Genomic DNA, 27,425 nt, shown 5'->3' with positions numbered 1-27,425 from the left:
CGAAAGACCAAGCTACTACTAGATGCTTAGAATTTTCAGTACAAGCCCCCCCCCCCACCTTCAGAGAGGGGAAAGGGGCTGGAAATGAAGTTAACAATTAATGATGCTTATAGGAGGAAGCCTCCTCAAAATCCCAATGGTACAGGACTCAGAGAGCTTCCAGATGGGTCAATATATCTCACCAGGAAGGTGATGTGCCCCAACTCCACAGGGACAGAAACTTGTGCTCTTGGAACCTCCCAGATTTTACCCTATGTGTCTCTTCATCTGGCTGTTCTTCTGTATTCTTTGTAATATCCTTTAATAAACTAGTTAGTGTGTTTCCCTGAGTTCTGTGAATAATTTTAGCAAATTAATAAAACCCAAGGAGAAATACTTTTGGACCTCTGATCTGTAGCCAGGTGGTGAGAAGCACTGGTGTCTGAAGCTGACGTCTGAAGCATGTGTTGGGGAGAGGACCAGCAGCCTTATGGGACAGAGGATCTTAACATATAGGGTCTGACACTGTCTCTGGGTAGATAGTGTCTAAGCTGAATTAAATTGTAGGACACCCAAGTAGTGTCACAGATAATTGCTTGGTGTGGGGAAAAAACTCCACACATTTGGAAACCAGAAGTGAAGTGTTTGTGAGGAGTGAAGGAGACACACGGGAAAGAAAAACAAAGTAGAAAAGTGGGTTTTTCCCTACATAGGAACATAAAACAGTACTATTTGTGAAAACCAGACAACTCCTCCTTGAGTGGTTTATTTCTAGCTCTTCTCTAAGTGCAGAATATAGGTTTGTGATACAAAATCAGTTGATTCCAAAGTAAAAAAAAATCAGCCTATCAAAAAAATATGACCTATATTTCCTGAAGTGGATAATTTGCTATTGAATCATGCAAATACATCAATAACCCAGGTCTTCCATTGCCCCTGCCCTACCACACCACTACCATCACATGTGACCAACAAAACACTCTGAATTTCCTTAAAAGTATTCTTACATAAAGCAAGAAATTGCTTATTAATAGAATAAGTCCAAATGACAAGTTTAAAACTATACTTACTATATAGCAGACTATAGGGAAAACTATGCTTAATTGTTTATTTTCATTCCCATTATCTTTATTAAAGCTGCCTTGTTGTGTACTGTATCACAGGGTAGCTCTGATTCATAATGGGATGTTGGTGTATTTGGATAAGATTGCTCATCCCTGTCCTTGATTTTAGTGGCTGAGCTTCCTTTAAAAATAACTCATTCTTACATTGTACTACATATATCTTGTTTAATGTGTATAATCAATCTTTAAAATTCAGTTTTTTGAAGCTTTGAAAAACAGACCTTGTACATATGGCACAACAGCTTGACCTAAATGTTCAGCTCTCTTATACTCCATATATTGTATTTTTTAAGTCTTATCTCAAAAATATGAGTCTGAAATCATAATGTATTTTAGAAATATTAAGTAATAGAAACTTCTGAGTAAAAATGGAGAAAGGAAGAGGATATCAGACTGTGCCTTAGTGCATAACAAAATGAACCATCCACCCCTCTCCCAAAAAGGAAGGGAAGGTGGAGAACAAGCCAACAATTCCAGAAAAAACAATTTTATGCCATTTTATGATAAAACCTTTTATGTATCCAAGGAGAGAAAACACAAGATGCTGGTACAGAGTGATGTGTTTCTAAATGTGTTCTCATTGCCCCCAGCCTCTTCCCTTCAGTAAAAAGAGGAGTCAAAGGTAATACTAAATTCTTAATTATGCTCTCAAATTCAGAGAAAAGCAGCTTAAGAAATTGAATAGGAAGTCATGGAGAAAATAAGGGAAAACACTAAGGAATAGAAGCCCAAAAAACTGCTAATGGATCTCAGGAGAGGCAGAAAACGTAAAGCTGCATCACCCTCTGTCAGGCACTGGACTAATTTGGGGTGTACAGCTGAAGTCCTCAGAAGTGTGATAAAAACCTAGGTGGGTTGAGTGGGCTCTAGAAAGTAACATTTAGGAGAATCTCAAAAGAGTGATTTTCAACCATGTTCATTATGCCCTTTGCTACTCGTACTTAGTTACCAAATCTTTAATGATGTTGTTTTGTCCAATTTTTCTTCTGCAATATTGATTTAATCTTACTATTTTGTATTACATTTCACTTTGTGTTTCTCTTACTAAATTTATATTCTTAATAAGTTCTATAGCATTAAGAACTCTATGGAAAATCTATTTTTATTTCTTAGATTTTGTATGCCCCGTTCCTATCTTATTTTCTGTTGTATTTTGAATCCTTTCCTGTCTTCCTTCCCAACTGATCATCCATAAATGCGAGGATCTCTGTCCAGTCCAATACTGCTATATTGTTTAACACCAGGGGAATCGCCTCTACATTATACTCTAGGCAAATTTTTCTCCTTGGAGTTGATTTTGGTTTTATTGCTATTATATAATGTAATAAATGTATATAATATATATAATATAATTTCTCTTAATACACCTCATAGCTGCAAAAACTAAAATTAACTTATTTTCCTTTGTTAAAGGATAATTTTCAAAAAGATATATAAAATGAACACAAGCCAAATTTTTTAACCTATTAATTAATGAGGGAACTGATAAGATACTACAATCAGTTCAAAGAAGTCAAGAAACAGAGATATATGTATATAAGATTAAGAAATTTTGAAGCAGATTTACAAATAGATGGAAAGCAAGTCTACCTACAGGGAAATAATCAGTTACATTTCACCAGACACAATTAGTTTGCATTGCTGTAGATAAGAATAATTTGAATTATTATTAGTTTTCACCAACTTAGAGTTGCAAAATAGCTCAAAGGTAAAGAAAGGTGAGGAGAACATGAATGGGTAAGCTAGTTTGGGGTTGTTGTTTTTTTTTTTTTTTTTTCTACTTCAGATTCTTTCAGAATTTCCCCTGATACCTTTCTCTGAACCATTCTTTGAAACCCAAGTGTTGCTTGTGTTCCACTCTGAGAGCCTGAGACATGAGGGAGAGATAACTTAGGTTTCCTCACATTTCTTATTGAGATGTCAGAGAAACATTTATCTGTGGTTCAGAGATACCTTTAGTTTCACTCTGGTTTCTTTTTTTTTTCTTTTCAAATTAGTGTGAGCTCTAATATGAAGATATTTCAAGTTTATCTAGATCCCTGAGTATCTCCAAGACCCTTTCAGATGTCCATGACACCAACATTTTTTTCAAAATTATTTTTTAATAAAACTAAGACATGTGCCTTTTTCATCGTGTTGATTGACATTTGTACTCAAAGTACAAAGGTCACAATAGATAAAATCTCGCACACCACTATCATGACAATGCCCCCAGATCATACTCAGTCATTTTATTCTACTCCCCTATGCACTCAAAGTAAAAATGGACAGAAAAATGTCCTAATGGTGTAATAAATGCATTAATTTTTAAAATTCTCTATCCCTATATATATACAACTTTTTAACGTGCTGCACATAAAAGGGAAAATATATATAAGGCAAGTCTGATACATACCAATACAAAATAGCTGTCTTGAGAAAAAGCCCTTGGCAAATTTTTTAAGTTGCTAGTTGAAGTAGCCATTATGAAAACATGACTTGAAAAATGACTAAAAGATAATCTATGATTATTCAGACTTGAGTGTTTTGCAGCCATTTTCTCAAAAACTAAGTAAGCCTGTCATTTTAAGGAAAGCAGCTGATGGTATTTGTTTCCCAATGATAAAACTCAAGCTTTCTAGTAAAAATTAGAATTTTGGAAAACGTATTCTTCACAGTGAGCTTCAGAGTTCCAGTATACTTTCTGATGGGTTCAGTAGTAATTGTAATTAATGTGATTGTTTAATATTATATAAAAATGTCAACATTTGAAAGATACCCATGACTCAGTGAATCCACCTATTTCAGATAACCAATGCATGATGTTACAAAGTCATGTAAGGATAAAATATTCATTGAAAATACAAAAAAACCAGTACACCTGGGTGACTCAGCAGTTAAGCATCTCCCTTCAGCTCAGGGTGTGATCTGAGGTCATGCGATTGAGTTCTGCATTGGGCTCCCTGCAAGGAGCCTGCTTTTCCCTCTGTGTCTCTGCCTCTCTCTGTGTCTCTCATGAATAAATAAACAAAATCTTTACCAAAATAAATAGAAATCAAGAAAAACCAATGGAATTTAAATGTAACAGAGAATATAGATTATTAGTATAGTTACAGATTCCACATTTCAGCTATACTTTAAGGAAGTACCACTTGTTCAATTTGTATATATATACAAAGACAATCTAGGGGTGCCTGGGTGGCTCAGTTGGTTAAGTGTCTGCCTTTGGCTCAGGTCATGATCTCAGGATCCTGGGATCAAGCCCAACATTGGGCTCTCTGTTCAGCATGGAGCTTGCTTCTCCCTCTGTCCTTCTCCCCATTCATGCTCTCTCTCTCTCTCTCTCTCTCTCTCTCTCTCTCTCTCTCTGTGTCTCTCAAATAAATAAAATCTTTTGAAAAACAAAATAAAAAGACAATTTAAATAATCCCTTTTTTCCAATTACATTCTGTGTGAGGCTGTGTAGTTCATGTACTTCAACCAAAACAACAATTTACACAAATTGAATATAGAAATGGATATGAGAGGGCAGCCCGGGAGGCTCAGCGGTTTAGCGCCGCCTTCAGCCCAGGGCGTGATCCTGGAGACCCTGGATCGAGTCCCACCTCCGGCTCCCTGCATGGAGCCTGCTTCTCCCTCTGCCTGTGTCTCTGCCTCTCTCTCTCCTCTCTGTGTATTCTCATGAATAAATAAATAAAATCTTTAAAAAAAAGAGAAATGGATATGAGAATCTAACAGCTTTTATTAAGATTAACATTGAAGATTATTGTAAAAGCATAGAATAATCCTCCTCTCACTATTATTTTTGTTTTGGAAAATATAATTACTTTTCACAAAATATGTTACGTAGGTTAATACATAATGGATATTATTATAGTGATGTTTAAATAAGCTAACCAATAAATAATTGAAAATTTTCTGTCTTAAATATTTTTTTTCAGTTTTAAATTCTAATCCAAGAAATACTAAAAGATGCAAACCAGGGTGCCCAGATGGCTCAGTTGGTTAAGTGCCTGATTCTTGATTTCTGCTCAGGTCATGATATCAAGCTCCATGAGCCCCACACCAAGCTATATGCTGGGTGTGGAGCCTGCTTGAGATTCTCTGTCTTCCTCTCCCCCTGCTTGTTCATAAATAAATAAATAAATAAATAAATAAATAAATAAATAAGATGCAAATCATATAAGCAAAGCTCTTTGGGGTTTCTCAATAGATTTTAAGTTTATCAAAGAGTCTTTAAATTAAAATAAATATATAATATGATTTTGCTCTAATAAAAATTTATCTCTATATATCTGTGCATTTATCAACCTTTGTATCTGTAGTGATATTCACCAAATATTAATGCTGGACTTTTTGTTTTTAAGAGAGAGAGAGGGCAGCCCCAGTGGCACAGTGGTTTAGCGCTGCCTGCAGCCCAGGGTGTGATCCTGGGGACCCGGGTTCGAGACCCACGTCGGGCTCCCTGCGTGGAGCTTGCTTTTCCCTCTTCCTGTGTCTCTGCCTCTCTCTCTCTCTCTCTCTCTCTGTATCTCTCTATGAATAAATAAATAAACTCTTTTAAAAAAGTGAGAGAGAGAGAGAGAGAATCTTAAGCAAACTCCACATCCAGCATGGAGCCCCTTGCAGGGCTCAATCTCATGACCCAAGCTGAAATCAAGAGTCAGTGGCTTAACTGACTGAACCACCTAGGGGCCCCTAATGCTGGCCATTTGCAAGAGTTGTAATTTCAGTTTGGTTTAGTATACTTTTGCTGGTATATATTTTTTAAACAATACAATTAATTTAAATAATTTTTATCTTAAAAGATGTATATTCACAAGAACAAATAAAAGAAAAAAGTAAGAAAGAGACAATCTCAAAATATTAAAAATATATATTTTACAATTATCTGAGAATTCAGTAAATACATAATGAGAATTATTTGCTATGATGATTTTAGATCAATTGGAAACTAAAAGAGGAAAAAATTACAATTGACCCCTGTGTTTTCCTATGGGTGCTGTAGTAAATTACCATACATTTAGTGGCTTAAAACAAGAGCAATTTCTTTACAGTTCTGGAGGCCAGAAGAGCCAAATGTGTCTTATAGGGCTTCAATCAAATTGGTACTCCTTTGAAAGCTCTAGATGAGAAGATGTTCTTGCCTCCTCCAGCTTTTGGTGGTTGCTTATCTTTCCTTGGCAAGTAGCTGCATCACTTCAGTCTCTGCCTCTATAGTCTGATAGCTCGACCTCTTCCATTATCAGCTCTCCCTCTACCTCCCTCTTGGCAGGACACATGTTAACTAATTCTTGACCCAACCAGATAATCCAGGATAATCCCATCTCAAAATCTTTAATTTAATCACACCTTCAAAGTCTCTTTTTGCCATATAAGATTGCAACAATTAGAACATGACTATTTTTGGTGGCATTATGGTGGCTGTTATCCAACCTACCATAACTCCCTGCTTCATATCATGTACAAAAATCAATGCTAGGTACAGTATAGATCTTAAACAAAGCTTACCAAAGATAAAATAGCTTTATTATTTTAAGGCAAGCAAAGATATCTTAAAGGTTACATAAAAATCATTAATTGCAACTATGAAGGAAATAATAAATAGACCTATGCTAAAATTAAAACCACATGTTCAACAAAACTCACTCTTAAATTGGCAAGACAGTCCACAGAATTGGAGAAAGTATTTTCAATAAATATGGTTAAAAAAGAGCTTGTATGCTATACATACACATATGTATATAGACCTAGATATTAAATATATACATAGACATAACTCCAACAATGTAAGAGAAAGCAAACGATCAAATAGAAATGTGAGCAAGAAATGAAACCTAACACTTCGCAAAAGAAGATATCAAAACAGCCACCAAACATGACAATATGCTCAACTTCACTAGTATGAGGAAAATTAAAATTGGAAGCTACAGTAAAATAAACACAGAGTAGTTAAAATCTGCAAAACAATCATACCAAGTGATGGTGAGACTAGATCAGTTGGAACTCTTACTGCTGGTAAGGGGTTAAATCAAAATGGTATTTTGGAAAACTGGCAATAGCTATTAAATTAATCATAAACAATTTAGCTCTTGGTCATATACATAAGAGAAATGCATGTGCTTCATTCAGCACAGAAGACATACACAAGATTATCATTAGCATCATCATTCATAATAACCAAAAACTGGGGTGGAAAGAGGATGCTCATATACAGCAAAAAGAATAACTAGATTGTAAATATTCATTCAATTGAATATTCTAAAGCAATGAAAATCAATCTTACCATAGGTGCTATCTCTCAAACATAATATTGAGCAAAAGCAAATAGACACAACAGTATATATACAATATGATCTCACTAATATGAAATTTTAAATCAAGCAAAATTAACCATAGCTGTTAAACATCAGGATTGTGGTTACTTTTGGTAGAGGGAAGAAACAAGTGATTGATAAGACTTTTGACAGTGCAGATAACGTTCTTTCTCTTAAGTTGGTGGTATTTGGATGAGTGGGTTCACCTTATAATAATTCACTGAGCTGTACATTTAATATTTGAGTGATTTTTTTTAAATTTATTATTATATTATACTTCAATTAAAAATGTTTAAAAAATGGGATGCCTGGGTGACTCAGCGATTGAGCGTCTGCCCTTGGCTCAGGGCATGATCCTGGTCCAGGGAATTGAGCCCCGCATTAGGCTCCCTATGAGAAGTCTGTTTCTCCCTCTATCTCTCTGTGTCTCTCATGAATAAATAAAATCTTTTTTAAAAAAAGGTTAAAAACTATGTACTTACATAGATGTCTGAAGTTCATTATTAAATGAAAAGAGAAAGAAGAATAAAGCTCCTTATAGCATTATTTCATTTTTAAAAATAAAACTAGGGCTATATAAATATTCATATGTGTATAGATATATGATAGAAAGGAGTACCTCAAAGTGGGATAAAAGAATGAGCTTGAGGAAGGAAAGTATGTCTTTTTTCTTCTTTATGTATTTCTTTATCATTTCAATTTTTATGAAAGACATTAAAATTAAAATGCAAATAATTAACAATAATAATAAACCAAATTATATAATATTCAACAAGTGCCAGATGCTTCTTATTTATTATTTTAATTATCACAGTACTTCTAATAATTATTTGCTCTCCTCAGCCCATTAGAACGTATGAGAAAACTGAGGCTCAAAATAAGATCATCTTGCTATTAAGAAACAGAATCAGAAAGTTAATCTCATATCAAGGCAATGCTGTTAACACCATGCTATTCTCAGCCTTTAGAAAATTATGTATTATCCTAATATGGTATTATTACATTGAATAATTTAATCACATTCCTACCATCTCACTAAATCATTATTCTTTGAGGGCAGGGATTACATTCGTTGAGAGAATGATTATTATTGAATAAAATATAAATCTCATCACTAATTTCATGTAATGTTTATTTTTAAAGGTAGTGAGAAGAATATTGGACAACACTTTATTCATTTATTTCTTGTGGAAGGAAGGCCCATGGTTAAATATGGATGTGGAAGTTCTCAAAATATCTTGACTCTTTCTGCTAATTATAGCATTAACACAAATGTATTCATCCCCATCACAGTACGGTAAGTCCTCCACAGTAGTTCTTTGAATTATAGTGTTGAACCTTATTTTTTAAATGTTATTTGTATGTATAATAGTCACTCACATTTGAAAAGAAAAACATAAAGGTCCATCTGAAAGTTGTTTTGCCATCATTTTTTTCATTTTGATGGATAAAAGTACAAAGTAAAGTATAATTTGATACCACGCAATGGCAATCAAATTATATACAAAATCAATTTCTTTGAAAATATCATGGACCTGGGGCACCTGAGTGGCTCAGTGGTTGAGCTTCTGCCTTTGGCTCAGGTCATGATCTCAGGGTCTTGGGATCAAGTCCCGCATCGGGATCCCCACAGGGAGCCTGCTTCTCCCTCTGCCTGAGTCTCTGCCTCTCTCTCTCTCTCTGTGTCTCTCATGAATAAATAAATAAAATCTTTTAAAAAATATATCATGGAGTAAATAAACAGGTTAAAGAGTCATGTGGTTCAGCTGAGATTAAGATCTAATTCAGTGCACCTGGGTGGCTCAATAGGTTAAGTGTGGGACTCTTGATTTCGGTTCAGGTCATGAACTCAGGGTAGTGAGACAGAGCTCCAGGTCCTACAATGGAGCCCCAACTTAGTGTGGGGCTCTGTGCTCAGCGGGGAATCTGCTTAAGATTCTCTCTCTCCCTCTCCCTCTCCCCATCTGTCTCCCCCTTTCTAAAAAAGAAAGAAAGGGGGAGGAAGGAAAGGAAAAAGAGAAAGGATATCAAATTCAATTGTTTAACAAAATATCTTTTGAGTGAAAATAGCTGTTCAGAATTGGTAGCGGTGGGGAAGGGACAGAGGTAGTCATTGACTCTGCACAGAAAAAAGAGAATCCAGTAGGGGAAAAAAATTGAATATTAAATGGAAATGTCTTTCTAGGGCATATAAACTTTTGGAAGGCAGTCTTGAAATTAATTCATACTTCAGAATTAGGAAAACTCAGAAGAGAGAAATGTCTAAATATGATGGTCACATCCCAAGGGCATTACTGGACACAATTTACATGTAGCAGCCAAGAATTTAAAATTCTTCATCAGTACAGCAATCTAGTGATAATGGTCTCTAACGTTACTCTGTGTCAGTTAAAAATAACATAATTGTGTCGAGTTTATATGTTAGATGACAATTGGATACGTTAGTCTGATTAGCAGGAATCTTGGCTAACCTGTGAAGGTCATATAAATCAAATAAGCTTTCCCAGAGTCTGCATCACTCTGCAAATAAAATCAAGAAAATTGACACCAATCTGAAAATGGAAACTCCTTCCAGGCAGGGACAGTAAGCTTCTCATTTTTAATGCGGTTTGCAGGGCATCCGACAGAAAAAATGCTCAGTAAATGTTAGAACGAAGGAAGAAATGAGAGTGTCTAGGCTGGGTAGTTCAGTTGGTTATGACAAGAAGGCAACGAAATTACCCTCAGGCAATGAAATTACTATTCCTAAATTAGGCAAACCCTTTGGGAACAGAGAGTTGTGTACAGACAAAACAAATTTTCAGAGCAATGGACTTAACTCTTACTTTAATCATCTCTCTTACAAAAGGCTGCAGTTGGGCAGCTCAGGTGGCTGAGCGGTTTAGCGCCCCCTTCAGCCCAGGGCCTGATCCTGGAGACCCGAGATCAAGTCCCACGTCGGGCTCCCTGCATGGAGCCTGCTTCTCCCCCTGCCTCTCTCTTCGTGTGTCTCATGAATAAATAAATACATTATTTTTTAAAAGGCTGCAGTTGCTCACAAAAAAAAAGAGCCAGACGAGAAGGTGAATAACTTAGAAAGCAGTTTAAAAGGCATTTTGATTGATAACATTATCTTTTCTAAAGTAATCATTTCATATAAACAGTGGCACATTTGATCACGTAGGAAGTAATTTCTGTTTCGGTCAAACTTTCTTAAAAGGATGATTTCATTTTTTTTGCCTTTAAGTAGTGAATATCCCCAGTAGGCGGTCTTCAAACCATGCAGTCTTTGGTAGCCTGAAGTTGAAACCATCCTTTTAAAAATACTGATGCCCCTAGTGAAAATGAAGACCAAGGGCTTTCCAAGTCTTTCAATTAATTTTATTCAAATTTAGAAAGTGAGAGATATCTCCACTGACACAAAAATGCAAATCTGCTTTGTCTTATAGGCAGCATCCTACAAAGACAATGAGGTGACAGTAGGTTACCTTAACGGCTGACCTAGGACTATATTATATGTTGTATATTATATATTATATAAATTAGTTAAGCTTGTGTAATGAATATGAAGAACAGTATACACTAGGCAACTCTTCAATAACTTTTACTGTGAAAGTACAAAAAGAGTTAAGTTGGTCACTAGAGAGAGGTGAGGAGTCAAGAGGAGAAAAATGTAAGATGAGAGATTTGAGCATGTTTAATTGTGGATTGGACTTTGAGCGGGAGGTGTTGCTACATAGAAAAGTAAGGAATAAATGAGAACATAAAGCCCCTGAGAAGTTTAAAGTGATGAGATGCAACCCACCTAAGAGAAGAATCCTGCCAGAGTGGAGGAAAAATGGAAAGACACACACATTGAGACTTCTCATTTCTGCCTTAGTGTATGTCCCTTGATCTATGACTGCCTTTTGCTTGTCCAGTTGTTATGTCACCTTCTCTCTCTGTCTTGCTTGCTCCACTCTTACTTCTCCATCCTTAACTGGGCACAAGTTAGCATTAAAAGGGTCTTTCTGTACAGCTCTTTCTAGCTATCCTAATTCTCTCTAATGGGATACTTGTTATTGCAAATTCAAAACAAATTTGTCCTTAAAAAGCATGTGAGTTAAGGTCCTTTTTAACTATATGAATGTTGTTGGAATTTCTTCTATATTTAAGGGTTCTTGGAAATAAAATACCATAGCATGATTGATAAGAACTTATTTAAAAAAAAAAAGAACTTATTTTCAAAAATGAGTGGAATGAGCTCTAAGGTAAACATGTAAAAGATGACTTGATTTTTTGTTTGTTATTAGCCACTGAGAATAAACATGAGAGTATTTCCTCCTAAATTTGCATTGTACCTGTAGATAGATGGCAGAAATAGAACAAACTTGAATAAGCCACTTGTAGTGATTGAGGTCAATTCAGTATCAAGATAGAAGTTCTTCTTAAATGAAACAGAGCAGAGATCACAGTACTACAGGTAGATTATAATTCATACTCATGCACAGTTTGTCTTTCATTTCAACAAATTTTGAAAGGGATCACATAGAGAGAGTCTTAGTTTTCACAAGGGTTATTCTCCTTTGCAGAAGTTCAGAAAAATTGTCTATATATATTTTTTTTTTTTAAGTTTCTGAAGCTTAAATTTTTCTGGCACCTTTTGTGTCTGTCCTATACAAAAGCTGACTCTTTATGCAGCATTTTGTTCTGTAAAGAAGTCCCGTGTCGTTCCTCAGGTAATTTATTTAGTGTGTTATTATCTGCATGTTTTAAATCCACACAGCCTATTCTCCCTTCCTTAGATTTCTCAAAGACTTATCCAGAGGTGTAAAATTATCCATGTATATCTAAGGCACATTCCAATATCTAGTGATTCATTTTGGTTAACAAACTCTTAGGGTAGCCAAAACCAAGTGGATTTTGACCAAGAATTGCATGAGCATCAGCACTACATATCCCAATCAACAACTTTTTAATAGCTGGTAGAATAAAGGAATGCATGTATGGTTGAAGATCAATTGAACAGAGGCTGGAAGTTTCTAATAGTTGGGCAACAAGAATTTTAGAACTTGCTCAAACTCAAACATCAGATAAAACCATTGCAAGCATTTTTGACATGTAACCTTGTTAGATATTTGGTCCAGAAAACAAAATAAACTGAAAAAAACTGCTTTTGAGTATTGTGAATAGACTGATTTTTGCCTTCTAATTTCTCTGCAATAAAAACCTCATATAGGTAGAAGTATATGTATATATGTTGTTTGTGTACTTGTGTGAGTACATATAGGTGCACACTACTTTTTATTTTTTTAATTAGCATATTTCCTACCATTGTTTGATTAAGAAAGTAGAAAATAAATTTAGGTAATGCCAAGCTAGCATTAACCTTAAAGAATGGGAAGTAAAAAGAATTCTGAGTCGGAATACTTTTGACTGTATCAAATGAGATTTAGTGTTAAATAACTTGTGCAAAATAAGAAAAGGAACAAATGACAAGTTCTCATAATACCTATATGTAGCATCAAAGGCCTTTAAGACAATTGTGCTCAAAATCAGCCTCCAGCGCTTTCCCTTTTCCCCACTTACATTCTCTGTATTACAACTTGTTGCCCGGACACTATTAACCTATATAACTCCATACAGAGAATGATCAGGAGATTACCCAAGTTAATGTAAAAAGAAAGAATACCCTTAATGTATTATCAGTTCTAATTTTGAGAGTAACTCAAATGTCTTTGATGTCTCTGATTTTTTAAAATATAAAGGTTTTTCGCACATTCCTGATAGTTAATATTATATAAGCTATGGATTGCATGCCTTCAGTCTTAGTGCCCAGAAACTACGTAATAGCAAGAACCTTCACTTCTTGAAACAGATGGTGACTTTTGAACTGTGCTAAATCTATAAGATATTAGATTTATTCATAAAACGTTGCCATGTCAATATGGAAAGTTTGGCAAGCTTTTCATCTTAAAAAGGTCAAACTTCATCACTTCAATATTAATTTTTGTATCTTTTCCATCAACACTTCCATCTGGTATTTCTTAGAAGAAATGTAGGAAAACTGTAGCTAAATATGGGAAATACAGCATAATACTTCATAATTACATTGACTTGCACATAAATACATATATCTAAACATTGCTGTTGATCCTTTATCCACACTTAATACACTAATCATATATATCATGTCCAATACTAGCTGGACAGCAAGTTATAATGTAGCTTATTTGTTTTGAATTGGAATAGCCACTAAAAAAATCAAATTTCTTTCATTAAGTAAGATTAAGAAAATCTTTTAGAAGTCTGTGGGTCCAGAAGTTGGTGATTTCAGTACTGTCTGGGTTTAGTCTTCTGCTAGCATGTATGGTTGTATTTAAAATTTGCATATATCTTGAGAAACAAGGAAGTGTCAGTTTGGTGCTCAGTGAGGCAGAAATAGAATGGAGCTTTCTAAATAAAGGCATCATAATCTGAATGTGAAGCTAAGTCTACACAGTATGTTCACTGGATAATATGTGTCAGTTATGGACTCAACCAACCTGTAATATAAAAAAATTTCAGGTGATTGACTATGTAATCACATGCTTACTCCTCTTAATTGTGCAGTTCAGTTCAGATTGTCCAAATGGAATGGCTGTTAACAAAGTTACAAAAGTGAAGATCAGGTCCATAACTCCTGATTTTCTAGTGTGCTAAGATGCCAGGACAGCCAGATGACCCTCAAGAACTGATTGACCCTCAAGGCCTCCGAGCAACTACAAAGACCCTACTAAAGAGAAAGGAAGATAGCAGTTGACAAGTACATCTGTAACATGAGAAATAAACTATATTTTGAAGAAAGATTAGAAATTTACCAAAGGGACAACAGATCAAAGAGGATAAACAATGACATCATGTTATAGAATAACACCGTGGCTCATGGGAGAAATTATATGGAGATTGTGTACAGTGGGAACATAAAGATTGAGGTGAAAGGATATTTAGCTCTTCAGCAAACCATCATCAAATATTGTGATTTCTAATGCAGAGAATCACAATAAACTAAAATAAAAGCCAAGAAATTCTTTTGAGAATTATCAATGTATGCTGAAGAAAGCTTCACATTTTCTTAATCCCTGTTAATGGTAGATTTCTACAACTGTTAAGGCTATTAAGTTGGAACTATTCTTGTACAGTAGCAGAGTATACAGCAAAATGAACCTCAATCCCTAAAAGCCTTTTCTCTCTGTAATCCTAAAATGCAAGTACATATCATCTTTAATACAAGATTATAGGGATCCCTGGGTGGCGCAGCGGTTTGGCGCCTGCCTTTGGCCCAGGGCGCGATCCTGGAGACCCGGGATCGAATCCCACGTCGGGCTCCCGGTGCATGGAGCCTGCTTCTCCCTCTGCCTATGTCTCTGCTTCTCTCTCTCTCACTGTGTGCCTATCATAAATAAATAAAATTTAAAAAAAAAAATTTTTAATACAAGATTATAGGGGCACCTGGGTGGCTTAGTGGTTGAGCATCTGCCTTTGGCTCAGGTGGTAATCCAAGCGTCGTGGGATCAAGTCCCACATCCGGCTCCCCACTGGAGGTCTGCTTCTCCCTCTGCCTATGTCTCTGCCTCTCTCTGTGTGTCTCTCCTGAACAAATAAATAAAAACATTTTTTAAAAAGACAAGATTATAAGAAAGTAACAGGAAACAAATGCCACACAGGGCAGCTAAAGGGATTTAACATGTTAAAAAAAAATAAGATACATGGGATTATTTGTTTATTAAGGAAAGAAGTGGTAAATTGGCAATTCAGATTTAAATCCTACGTATTTTTCAACCTGCTTCTATAGGACCCACAGCTCCCCCTAAATAGAATCCATCATCATGGTTAGAGGATATTTGATTACTGCCTTTAAACAGCTACCAAGAAAGATATTTTATGTGAAAGGTCTTTAAGTCCTATTCTTAGTGGTAGGCTTCAATCCTTGACAACATACTTATCTTAATTAACTTCCGTAGAACAATTCTTACAGAGTAGCCTCAAAATATAGACAATCCTATTTATTTAAAAAAAAAAATGGCCAGCCACTCAACTTTCTAAATAAAGCTAAAAGAAGCTATGCAGGGATCCCTGGGTGGTGCAGCGGTTTAGCGCCTGCCTTTAGCCCAGGGTACGGTCCTGGAGACCCGGGATCAAATCCCACGTCAGGCTCCCGGTGCATGGAGCCTGCTTCTCCCTCTGCCTATGTCTCTGCTTCTCTCTCTCTCTGTGACTATCATAAATAAATAAAAATTTAAAAAAAAAATTTAAAAAAAAAGAAGCTATGCAAGCTTCTTCCTCAACAAATTGACCTTGACTTCATCAATATACTGAATAAAAAGAATATATATATTGAGATAAATTGTTTTACAATTTAACATCTATAACTCTGTTCTACCTAACACAGATTCTAAGAATAGCTTAAGACTTTTCAAAAGATATACTAAATTTTTAAATTTGAAAGCCAGTTTCATAGACAGGTACTGGTACTAAGCCAAAGTGTTTGAACTCAATAAATGTAGAACAAAGACTTCTAATATTTCTTCAGATAATTTATTTTAATGCCTCCATAAGAGACAGTAAATTCTTGTTTTATAGTATTTGGTATAAATTCTGTCCTGGTCCCTCCTACTTTTCAACTTGGTAATAGTTGGCTTAATTCTAATTTCTAGTAATATTTGAACCCCAATCCTACCTTCAAAGACAAGATGTTACAAAGATAAAAAGGAGATTCCAGGACAAAACCCTATAGCAAATACCATAAAAATTTACATAAGAGCTTACTAGACACCTCAATAAAGCTCCTGTCATTTGGAGGGCAAAAGTTTCCAATCCTATGTGATAGACTGGGATGAACTCACCCATGCTCTGAGAATCTCTTCCCATCTCCCAAATGAAGAAAATAGCAAAGAATCACTCTCTTGCTTGCCTTGTACTAGCGATGACACTCATTTTTGCCAATACAGTGCAGTAGGGGCAAATTTTCTAAAAGAAAATTCTAGCTCTTCTAGTATATAAGCATCAGAGAAAATGATGGAAACACAATTCCAGCTTGGCATTGCCTCTGTGGAGAATTCGTTGCACAAGAGAAGGTGAAGTTTTAGATTGTTTGTGCAGAAATCATCAATGAGTGGGGCACCTTGGTGGCTCAGTTGCTAAGCAACAACTCCTGATTTTGTCTCAGGTCATGATCTCACGGTCTGGGATTGAGCCCCACATTAGGCTCTGTGCTCAGTGGGTAGTCTGCTTGAGTATTCCTCTCCCTCCACCCCTCCCCCACGCCATGTCTCTTTTTATCTCCAAAATAAATAAATAAATATTTTAAAAATTTTTCAGAAATTGCCAGTGAGCAAGGCTGATCCTTGGACACACATGTGCAAGCAGTCCTGCGGATTCGTAAAAAATATTTGGAGAAGGAGATTCTATAATGGACTGTAATTCCTACAGTTAAGGCTTAGCCCCTAAGATTTAATAACCATTATCTTAGATCAGGTTCTTTGGAAATAGACAGTAGGGATTTGCATGCAGGAAGCTTATTACAGAGTGCTTTTCAAAACAACATCTGTAAGTCACTGAAAGACACAGCACTGAGAAGAGGTAGAAGTTGAATTGCAGAGCAATTGCAACAGAGGCTTCACCTGACTCTAAGGGAAGTTCTGGAGTAGGGATGTTCATAGTTTCCTGAATTGCATCAAGGAGACTTGGGCCTTTGTCCCATTGCTAGGAGACTCATGGCAGCATATCACAGCATCCACTACAGCTGGTGAGGCTCATGGCTACATCACCACTTAATAGCTAATGAAGTCCAAGACCCTTGGGTTTGACTTACACATAAGCAAAGTAATGCTGTTTTTAAATAAACTAGGCATATGTCACAACACCCCTTCTAACCCCCACTCTACTAACTAGAGGACTGAGTTCACCCATATTAATGAAATGCTTCTACTTAATCTTGTCCCAAATCACCTAAAGAAGCAGTGACTCTTAGGAAGAGCAACTCAATACTAATTACATCAAAACCCCAAATGCCAATTTTGTAGCTGCGTATCAGCATGGACATAAATAATCACAAATAATGCTATTTTGTGATTTATCATTAGGCCTTAGACCACTGTCCAAATTGGGTGTACCTGGATTTAGGGCAAAAATGACAGATCTTTATATGTTCATTATAATTCAAAATGAGCACAGAATAGCACCTATAAACAGGGAATTGAGGAAGCAAAGCATTCTCTGTATAACTACAAAGAAGTCTTGTCTGCTCCTTTCTTTGAAAGATAAAGATAATAACACTCATTGTTTTGCTCTACAGGCTCTTATGAGTGTTATCTATATGAGCATTTTTGGAAAGCATCAAGTGCCCCTCAAATGATTAGTATTATTATTATGGTTTATCATCCATATAAATCTATTTCTTCTATTGCTGCCCTAGGACCAGAAAAATTGCTCACTACTTTTTTATTTTATTTTATAGCATTTCATCAAAAACACTTCAAAAAAAATTTAATGAAGTTTTCTGCAGATATATCTCCTTCCAATTAAGTAAACTTACTTCCTCACGGTTTTGTTCTCTGAGCATTTAATTATTTTAGGCACTATTTCCTGGATGTCCTCCAAAGTTTCCCACAGCTCTATCTGTTGAATTTCATGTGCTGACTCCTTTTTTTTAATGGACAGGAAGATCAAAGACATCATATCTATTCCTTCTCCCCGTGGAATTTTCCTGTACATTACTAGCAGTATGTTTTCTAATCTATAGGCAGGTCTCAAATATCATATATATCAGCTTACATTTATTAAATTCCCATCATGGATATTGTTCAAAGAATATATTTAAGGGAGATACAATATGTTTAGTGAAAGTAAAAATCTCCATTATTTCACCTCTCTTCCAACATTTCTCCTTTACATTCATGGTTTAGGCACTATCCAGTTGTCTATTTCTTGGAAAGATGCCACACAAAAGCTGTTCACAGAGCTATATGATAACACAGCATATATTCCAATGCATCTTTAAAATCTATAAAGAAGTTTTGGGGACAACAAATATATATTTTGTGTGAAGTTGGAGATGTTCCCAGTGGCTTATTCTGAAAGTCACTGCCTTTTCAGTGTTAATTGGGCCATAGGTTAACTGCAAATGTTTTTGAAATTCCTTGCTTGTTAAGCTCATCTCGTTTTAGTTTCATAGATGGGAAAGTGATGAACTTGGACCAGGAGCAGGCTCTGTCTGTTATGTGGTATAAGAAGCAAATGGCTAAGACCATGAAGTGGGCACAAAAAAGTCTGTATTACAAAAAAAACAAATTTGTTATCATGTCAGCAGGAGAGAAGTCTGTCTGGATGACTGTGAGATAGACATAGCTGGTAAGTTTTGGATGGATCCAAACAAACAAGATTGTATCTATAAAGATGTACTGGAAACTTCACTAGCATAATAATCTCAATCTAGTTCATTTATTCACACTACTTAACAGCAATGTAATAATAGTTTGCACCTACATGATGGGCACTATGATAAATACTTTTACACACAATCTCATTAAATTTCACAATATCCTTAAGGAGTAGTTATTTTTGTAATACTCATTTAAGAGAAAAGTAAACTAGGTCTTAAAGAGATTAATTTCTCTAAGGTCATGTAAATAGTAACTGAAGCAAGGTTTTCTCACCTATACAATTTTATTTTAGATCTCTTATATTTAACCACCACCCCACATAGCTCATTGTTGTTCAGATTTTCCTGCTTAAAATACTCTTAAAAGGAAATAATCTCAAATCAGAACATCTATAAGGAGTCCTTCCATCATAATCTCTTTCGAGGACAGATTATGTGGTTTATAATCAAGGTCCTTTATCAGCTTCTTCCCTATACATCTTTATCCTCTATTTACCAACATGGACTATCTCATTCCACCAAAGCCATGGTCCGAAACACAGTCCTACATTTTCCTACCATATTCATTTTAGCTACTGCTACAGTTTCTCCCCTGAAATGTTCTCTCTATTCATTTCTCCTAATTGTTCACTATCTTTCCTATAAGCCTACCTCCTCTAGAAGACAGTCTAGACTAGTGCTCTTCCTTACTCTTAACTCCTAGAATGCTTTTGTGATACTCTGATACCCTTGTAATAATCTCTACTGGCCTTTCAGATGGATAATTACCTCATCTCCAAAACCAAACAAACATGTGAGGTGTCAATATGGGACAAGTAGGAGAAAAACAACTAGATGGACTTCATCATGGAAATCTTGCTAATAGAGATCAGTTAAATAGATGAAGGCCATGGAATTTTAGCTTTTTAGATTATTTAGGCAGAGGTTTGACATAAGCAAATAACACAAGTGATTAAATGTTCATATAAGAAATTAGAAAATTTACTTAAGCCTTATGAGAACTCCAGAAGTCATGTTGCAAAATCAAAAGGAATGACGTTAGTAGAGGACCTTCAAGATTAGATGAAAAATTTATTGATTCTCATTTTTTTCTTTAAAAAATACTTAAGTGATTATATTAATAATAAAATAACTGGGCAGCCTGGGTGGCTCAGCGGTTTAGTGCCGCCTTCGGCCCAGGGCCTGATCCTGGAGTCCCAGGATACTCCCTGCATGGGGCCTGCTTCTCCCTCTGCCTGTGTCTCTGCCTCTTTCTCTTTCTTTCTTTCTCTCTCTCTCTCTCTCTCTCTCTCTGTGTGTGTGTGTGTGTGTCTCATGAATAAATAAATAAAATCCTTTAAAAAAATAATAAATAAATAAAATAACTACCACTAATTAAACTCCACTTTACACCCACACTTTAAGCTCTTTCTCTGGATTTAATTATTTATTCCTAATATCCACCCATTGAGGAGGTATTATTATAATCATTCTAAAGAGGACATTAAGATACATAGAGCCTGAGGGGACTGTGAGACCACAGTTTTTACTTGGGAAGTCTGATTCCAGAGTCTCAGTCTAATCACCACCCACTATACCATGTACTACATTATAGACAATAAATGTAAGGAAAATGTTTCATACTTTGCACATTTTATGAAACCTTTAAGACATATCAAAAACTCCATAACTTTTTTTAAATCAAGAATTTTATTTAAACAACAAGATGCTTGACTTCAAGGAAAAACTATTTAGGATTCATTTCTTTTACAGTAATTTATCTCCATTTAAAGTAGATTGCCAATAGCTACATACAAAAATGTTATAAAATTGTCCTTAGATTTACAATGATAAATGAAAGGCATTAAAAATCCTCTAATCAAACAAGGTATACAAGGATTTTTTTTGTTGTTATTTTTTGTTAAACAGTGAGACAAAGTAACCTACTGGAATATAAAGAGTTGAATGAGCATGCCACTAATAAAGAAAGGGGGTATTTTCATAGAACAGTATTTTTCCCCATCCAATATCCTTTTGATGTTGATCCAAACATATCATTGGCCATTTAGTCAAAAAACTGCAATTTGCTTGTGCACAGAAATAGTTATTTATGCACACCTAAGGAGTGAGGAAGGAAAAACGAAAGAGTAGAGAAAACTGTATGTAGTAGTCAGGATGTGGTGGAACCTAATTGCAGTTTTCTCACTGAGGAGGTCTTCTTGGTCTGGAGGAACAGAGTTCTGGAGTAAAGTAGTAGGTTCCTTTTTAGTTGACACCTCCTGTCTGCTGCCATAAAACATCAACTACATCTTCATTCTCCATTTCCAGCTGTGCAGGCATGTCAGTTTCATTGATTGGCTGCCCATCACATAGGAATCTGATCTCCCTCATTGACAAACCCTATTATTCCCAACCACCTTTCATTAGTTTACTAAGTGGTTAATCTTAAACCACACCATAGAACCACACCTGCCTGCCACCTTCAAATAATATGATTGTTGTTCTCAGTATTGACTCCTTCCTTGGGCTTTTCGTCAGCCATGGTGAACGCCAAAGTCTCCTCAGCTACTGCTTCCCAAAAAGAGGTACCAGGTTGAGCATAAGACACACCAAAAATTCCCTAACTTTTTAATTCTAAAATATACTTTTTAATTCTAAAATATACTTTATCAAATTAGTGAACATAACAGTGTTGAAAATTCAACTGATTACTATAAAAATAAAAAGTCTACAAAGCCTAAAACTTTATTTTCTATTTTCAATTTTGCCTTATGCAATTACCATTTTCTTTCAGGGAATTTCACAAAATTTAGTGAAAATTATGTTTTAATTGTGATGCTATATTGAAAGAAAAGTAGAATCAGTATACCATCTGTCAATTCTGGATATAACAAAAGGGGTAGATAGAATTATTTTTACTTAGCCTACATAATATGTAAGTATAGTGAAGTTAAAGATGTTTTAAAGACATTTATGAATTATATGCTACTGTACTTACTGCAAGTCAAAGTTTTAATGTATTTGCTATTATGAAGAAGCCATGGCATTCTGTTACTTAAAATTCATTAGGCTGTAATTATTAGGTATTCTGCAAAAAGCTTTTAGAAAAGACACTTTTATCCTTGAAAATTACTTAGGTCAAATATATTCTATCATAGGCACATTTTTTTTTTTTTAGGTCCCGAAAAGCAGGAAAGTTCAACACAATTTCCTTCTATCTAATAAGAGAGAGATGTTATATTAAAACAAGTATTTCCACTTAAAAGATTTATGCAGATTAATATATGATTTTTCAGATTTTTCTCAAGCAAAAATATAGTCTTTTAGATATGCACTGTCTCTAGAATCACCACTTTTGTTGAAATGGATTTAAGACATTCAATTCATGGAATAGGATAAAAGAAGATAACTACAATAATATTTATTATTTGAGGGAATAGTTGCTTTAAAATATTACATGGGAGTTGTTCAGAAATATGAAGTCTCAGTGCTTATTAAGAGAGTTTTCATTGCTGGATTTATTGCTAGATTCAGGAATCAGAAGAGTCATACTTTGATTGTATAGGATAATTCTAAGTTATCCATTGAAAAGATGTCAATTTTATTTCTAGAACTTTACCTTAATAGTCCAAAATACTTAATTAAACATCCTTACAAAAATATATTTAATGATTTCTAAAACATTTAAATGTGATACCTAAAAGTTGTATTAAAGATAATATAGTTCAACCCCTCATTTTTCTGCTGAGAAAACTCCATGCCAGAGAGGTAAATGGACTTTCTTAGAGCCACATGACTCAAGGAAATATAGCAAAGTTAAAACTAGAGTTCATGTTTGGAACTCTTTACCCCCATTCCTATGTCTGCTTTTATAGATGACTTACTACAACCTTATCTTTCTTCTTTATGTGACCATTGTTTTACTTCCTATTACGTTTAGAGAAAAGAGTTACCAGTTATTTATTCATTATGCCAGGCCCACAGAACTCTTCATCCCTTCTTTTGTGAAAGGATCAAGAAGTCCAAATCAAATGACTCCTTTTTTCCAAGCCTGACTTGAAGCACTGCTTTTTATGAGAACAATCATGCTAATTTCTCTGGTCATCATAAGTGAAAATTTGTGATCTTGACTAACAAAGAATTATAGATCTTAGAGAACCTATGGACAAGTCTCATGGATTTTCATCCACAACCACCTTGAATCTTGATAATTTAACTAAATATTACAAGTAACAGAACTTACTATCCCAGGAAGCATCTCCTTCCAGGTTTGCAGTCTCTGTAGATGTTTGAGATTTATTTATATTAAATATATTTCTTCATGCAGTCTCATGTACATTGCATGTCCCCTATGTGCTTTTTAAGAAAAAAAAAAAGGAAAAAGCATAAATCCATAAATATATTCCCTTTTCTACTTCATAGTCTACTGCTATTTCCTTAACCATGGAATCCAAGTTCTATGTGAGTGGGCTGTGTTTTAATTACTGTTATTCCCCAGAACTTAATTTAGAACTAGTTTATAGTATATATTCAATAAATATTTTTCAAATGAATGAAGCAAATTTAGTTATCTTCCCTAATTCTTTTTTGCTATAAAGTAAATATTCCCAGCCTCTCACCATTTCCTCAACTGATATAATCTGGGAGAGCCTCACCATCCTAATTATTCTCTACACTCTTCATTATATCAACTACCATATAAGCTGTCACAGACAGTGGAAGTCAGTATTCCCTGTGTAAGTGATCCATATGCACTCAAGGAAGAAGGAATTCACTTTGCTCAGTTTTCAGACCATTCAGATTATACTTTTAGTCAACTAAATCCTTAGGTCTTTATCACATGAAGTGTCTGAAATTGTTTAAGTTGCTTAGTCACAGTGCCAGAGTTTACCACTCTTATAATACATAAACATCCTCAGGAGATTTAACACATTAAGTGAGGTCCTCAATCATTCACAGCTTGTGGTCAGTTTCTTCCATCAGATATAATTTTCTCCTAGCCCCTAGCTGAGAGCAGCATACTAAATGAATGGGAGTTTTCAGAGATGGCATAGATGATTTTATAACTTGTGGTATTGTCCGGAAATTCAAGTCTGAGTGCAGCTACAAAGCAAGGGGCCAAGTATTAGGAAATGGACAAGGAAGAGGGCCAAGGGAGAAGTCAAACATAGCAAAGCATTTAGAATAATACTGGAATAATTTTTTTCTTTTTATATATTTTCTGTATATATGATTTAGTATATAGGAGTCTTTAATTGGGAGTCTTACTATGGATCAGGTAGTCTGATAGCCTCTAATCATACAGGAGAAGAGAAAAATGTGGTTTTATCACTACAAACTTTTAGTCTACTAGAGTAGAAAGGTGAGAAGTAAGTAAACAAATACATAGTTAGTAATTGTTATGCGTCTCAGTTGAAATAGAGTGCAGAGAGAAGGTATAATGGGAAGAGTGAGCATCCCTTTTAAGTAAAAAGGTCAGGAGAGGATTCTCCAAAGTGGATGATCAGAGATACATGGGCAAGAAGGAGCCTGTCAATTAAAGAATGGGGGGTGTATGTGGATATAAATATACATGATGTGGATATGGATATAGATATATTTCAGATATAGGAAGAAGTATCAGGGTGAATAATGACTTCTATAATAATATGTTTTAAAAGGTAATACCAAATCTGAGAAACACTATAACTTTCTTTCCCCTAATAAGATGTCAGAAGTTCACCACCTGCACATGTTCAGGAGAACGGCCTCCTTGAAGATTCATCTGCCTAGGCTCAAAATGTCTATATGAAATGTACGCTATTCTGTAAAGGAGTTAGATTTCACTCAGCAGGGTACAATGGAGCAGGCTGCCACAAACTGCTGTATGTGAGTCCCACTTATTAGCCTACGCCTATTCTATCACCTCATTTCAATGTATCTTTAGATAAACTGGATTGTCCCTCTTGTGCCTCTTAAGCACACAGGATAGCACCACCCATGTAAGTACTTCAGTCAGTCAGATGGTGGCCTATCTGATCTCTCAGCCAAGTGCCTTCTAAAAGTTTGTCTGAACATTCCCCTAGGATATATTTAGCAGGTCACAAATTGGGCTAGTACAAGCTACATATAGGTATGTCTCTTCCACAGCTCTGTGAAACACATCCATCTCTGTATGCTTCCGAGACTCTAGACTCTATTTATCTGGCCTTTCATACATTTAATTTTTAATGGATTTCAGAGTGATATTGAAATTCAACTCAATGGGCAAAGTTGATTTCCTATGATGTGGTCAATATCCTACTGCATACTATGGAGTATTGAAATGTTGGTCACAAAAATATCATTAAAAATATTCACTGTAATTAGTGATATACATGTTAAAGTGTCAGAAGTGAAATACACCAATTTCTGTAACTTGTTTTGTAATGTCTCACAAAAAAATAAAGTAAAATAATGGATGGATAGATGGATGGATACAAGCTGTTAATTGTAGGATCTGGGTGGGTATGTGATGGTTCACACTGTGAAATTCCTTTAGCTTTTTTATGTTTATAACTTTTGATAATGAAATATTGGGGGGGAAACAATCACTGTGTACCTGAATCTCACCATGCAAGTATGAATAAACATCCTCACATGAAATAATTGCTATACTGTGACGTGCTGATTATAAGAGCAATGGGAATTCAGAAAGAAACCAACATGGATTGACATAAAAGGAAAGAGGATCACTTGAGACTTGAAGGTGTAGGATTTTAAAAGATGAAGTGGAAGATGGAAAGCATTTCAAGTGAAGGAGAACAGCATGAGCAAACACATGGAAGACGGAACAGAAAGCAGGTGTTCAAGAAAACAAGATAGCTGAATCTGGTAGGGAATAGTCAGAAATAATTTTGGATACACATAGCAAAGCTAAAAAACTGACAGATCCTGATGGGTAGAAAAATACAAGATCCCGTCCTTTAAGTTGTCAGTGATATTTGGGCACAGTAAGAAGCAATAAAGATCAGATTTACAAATAGAATTTTCAGACAATCTTACAAAAATTTACAAGAAGGTTATAAGATAAGCATAGGAACTAAAACAAATGCTACATACCTTACAGGCAATCATTACTCTGAAGACACAAAATAATTGGATGAAAATACTACCTTGTCAGGATGATTTTATTGTACTAGGGAAGTCAAGTGTCTGTATAGGGCCATTCAAATCCTCCCTCTCCCAAAACAAAGGATTCTAACACATTAGCTTTCCCTGGATGAGCTCAGAATCAGCAGATCAACCTTGACAGCAAGGCACTGTCAGTTCCCTCCAGTGTTTGCTAGCCCCCTCACCCAAGCATAAAACAATGCAAGACCAAATGCAAACAACAGAATATATTGGAAAGGTATGAGGTAGCTAAAAAATTAAAAGCTCAAGAACCAGCCTCAGAAATCACAGAAACCAAGATATATACCACGGATTCAGGTCACCCTATTTAAGGTGCAATGTGGTTAAATCCAACAGTTCTCATAACCATTTAAAATTCAAAATCAAGGGAAATTGCTTCTGAAGAGACCAGTTTGTGTTGTAGCACACCCCTTCGTCACTTCAAAGAGAGTCTCACCGAAACTGTATGTAGTGAGAAAACGTAGTTTCCCCAAGCAAGTGACTTATCCTTCAGAAACAAACATGAAAAGGGAATAATAGTAGTATCCATCTCATAGGATTGTGCAAGAACCAAGTGAACTAAAAATACTAAAAGAAAACTCTTGCAGTGCTTACTATGTGACAAATACTGTAGTAAGGATTTTGCAAATATTAACTAATCTAATCCTTATAATTTCTGTTGGAGATTTATGTAATTAAACTTTGCAGCTCATATTTCAAAATTTAACTCAGTTGACAAGAAATACACATTCTGTCAGGCATTTTTCTGCCTGGGTTCTGAATACTCATCAAGAAATGCATCTACTTGAAAACCTGAGCCTTGTCTTCTCAGTTCTCATTTTTGTAAAGATTCTCTCTCATTTACCCTTTTCCCCACTGCATATTGATATGATCAGTTTTTGTGTTTTTTGTGTTTTTTTTTAAATATTGGTATTGTGTTCTCTCTTTGGCTAAAGACCATCCTTATAGTAACAATTTCATATTCCCTAGTGAAGTGATTTCTCAAAAATATTTCATAATATCATTACTACAGTTTTATCTGTTTTTTATACCAACGTCTTTAAAACTAGAGATGGGAAATGAAAAAGTAAATAGGTACGTAAGAAAATAGGTACCTAAATCCTTGCCTGAATATGGAATATGGAATAATAAGAAGAAAAACAGCCATTTGGTGAAATGCCCTTAGTGCTGGGGTCAAGGCATCTGGTCAGGTGCCCCATGTTATCATTGACACCCAGCACCCAGCATGGTTTATTACAAATAAAAAGGGCAGGGTGGATGGAGGGATTTGGAATTTGGGGAATTTGCAATGACTGGCAAGCTAAGCCTGACCCCTGCACTACAACCTTCAAAGAGAATAAAAAATAAAAAGAGCCACAGAAATCATGACCTCCTGACAAATTGTGCCTCATTTCTAGGTGATAATCTGGAGTATTCTCCAGAAAATTACAGAAACAATTTTTCAGGCAAAGAAAAGTTGTGATGATAAAAATAAATACCATAATCAAATGCAAATGTCAATATGTAACATGCTGA

General features: G+C 35.3%; 1 protein-coding gene and 1 pseudogene across 1 annotated transcript in view; one reads left to right on the top strand and one right to left on the bottom strand.

Annotated features, from left to right (window-relative positions):
- LOC112914100 (eyes shut homolog) overlaps nt 1-27,425 on the top strand; it is a 1,106,577-nt gene that overhangs the window by 826,912 nt on the left and 252,240 nt on the right. The window contains 1 exon segment of the mRNA XM_072749029.1: nt 8,547-8,696. Coding sequence (XP_072605130.1) covers nt 8,547-8,696 — 150 coding nt within the window.
- Nucleotides 20,945-21,398, bottom strand: LOC140595220 (small ubiquitin-related modifier 2 pseudogene; annotated as a pseudogene).

Source organism: Vulpes vulpes, chromosome 1, assembly GCF_048418805.1.
Source record: "Vulpes vulpes isolate BD-2025 chromosome 1, VulVul3, whole genome shotgun sequence".
In the NCBI taxonomy this organism is placed as follows: domain Eukaryota; kingdom Metazoa; phylum Chordata; class Mammalia; order Carnivora; family Canidae; genus Vulpes; species Vulpes vulpes.
Note: the sequence above shows the minus strand (reverse complement) of the source record. Positions and strands in the feature narration are given on the sequence as shown.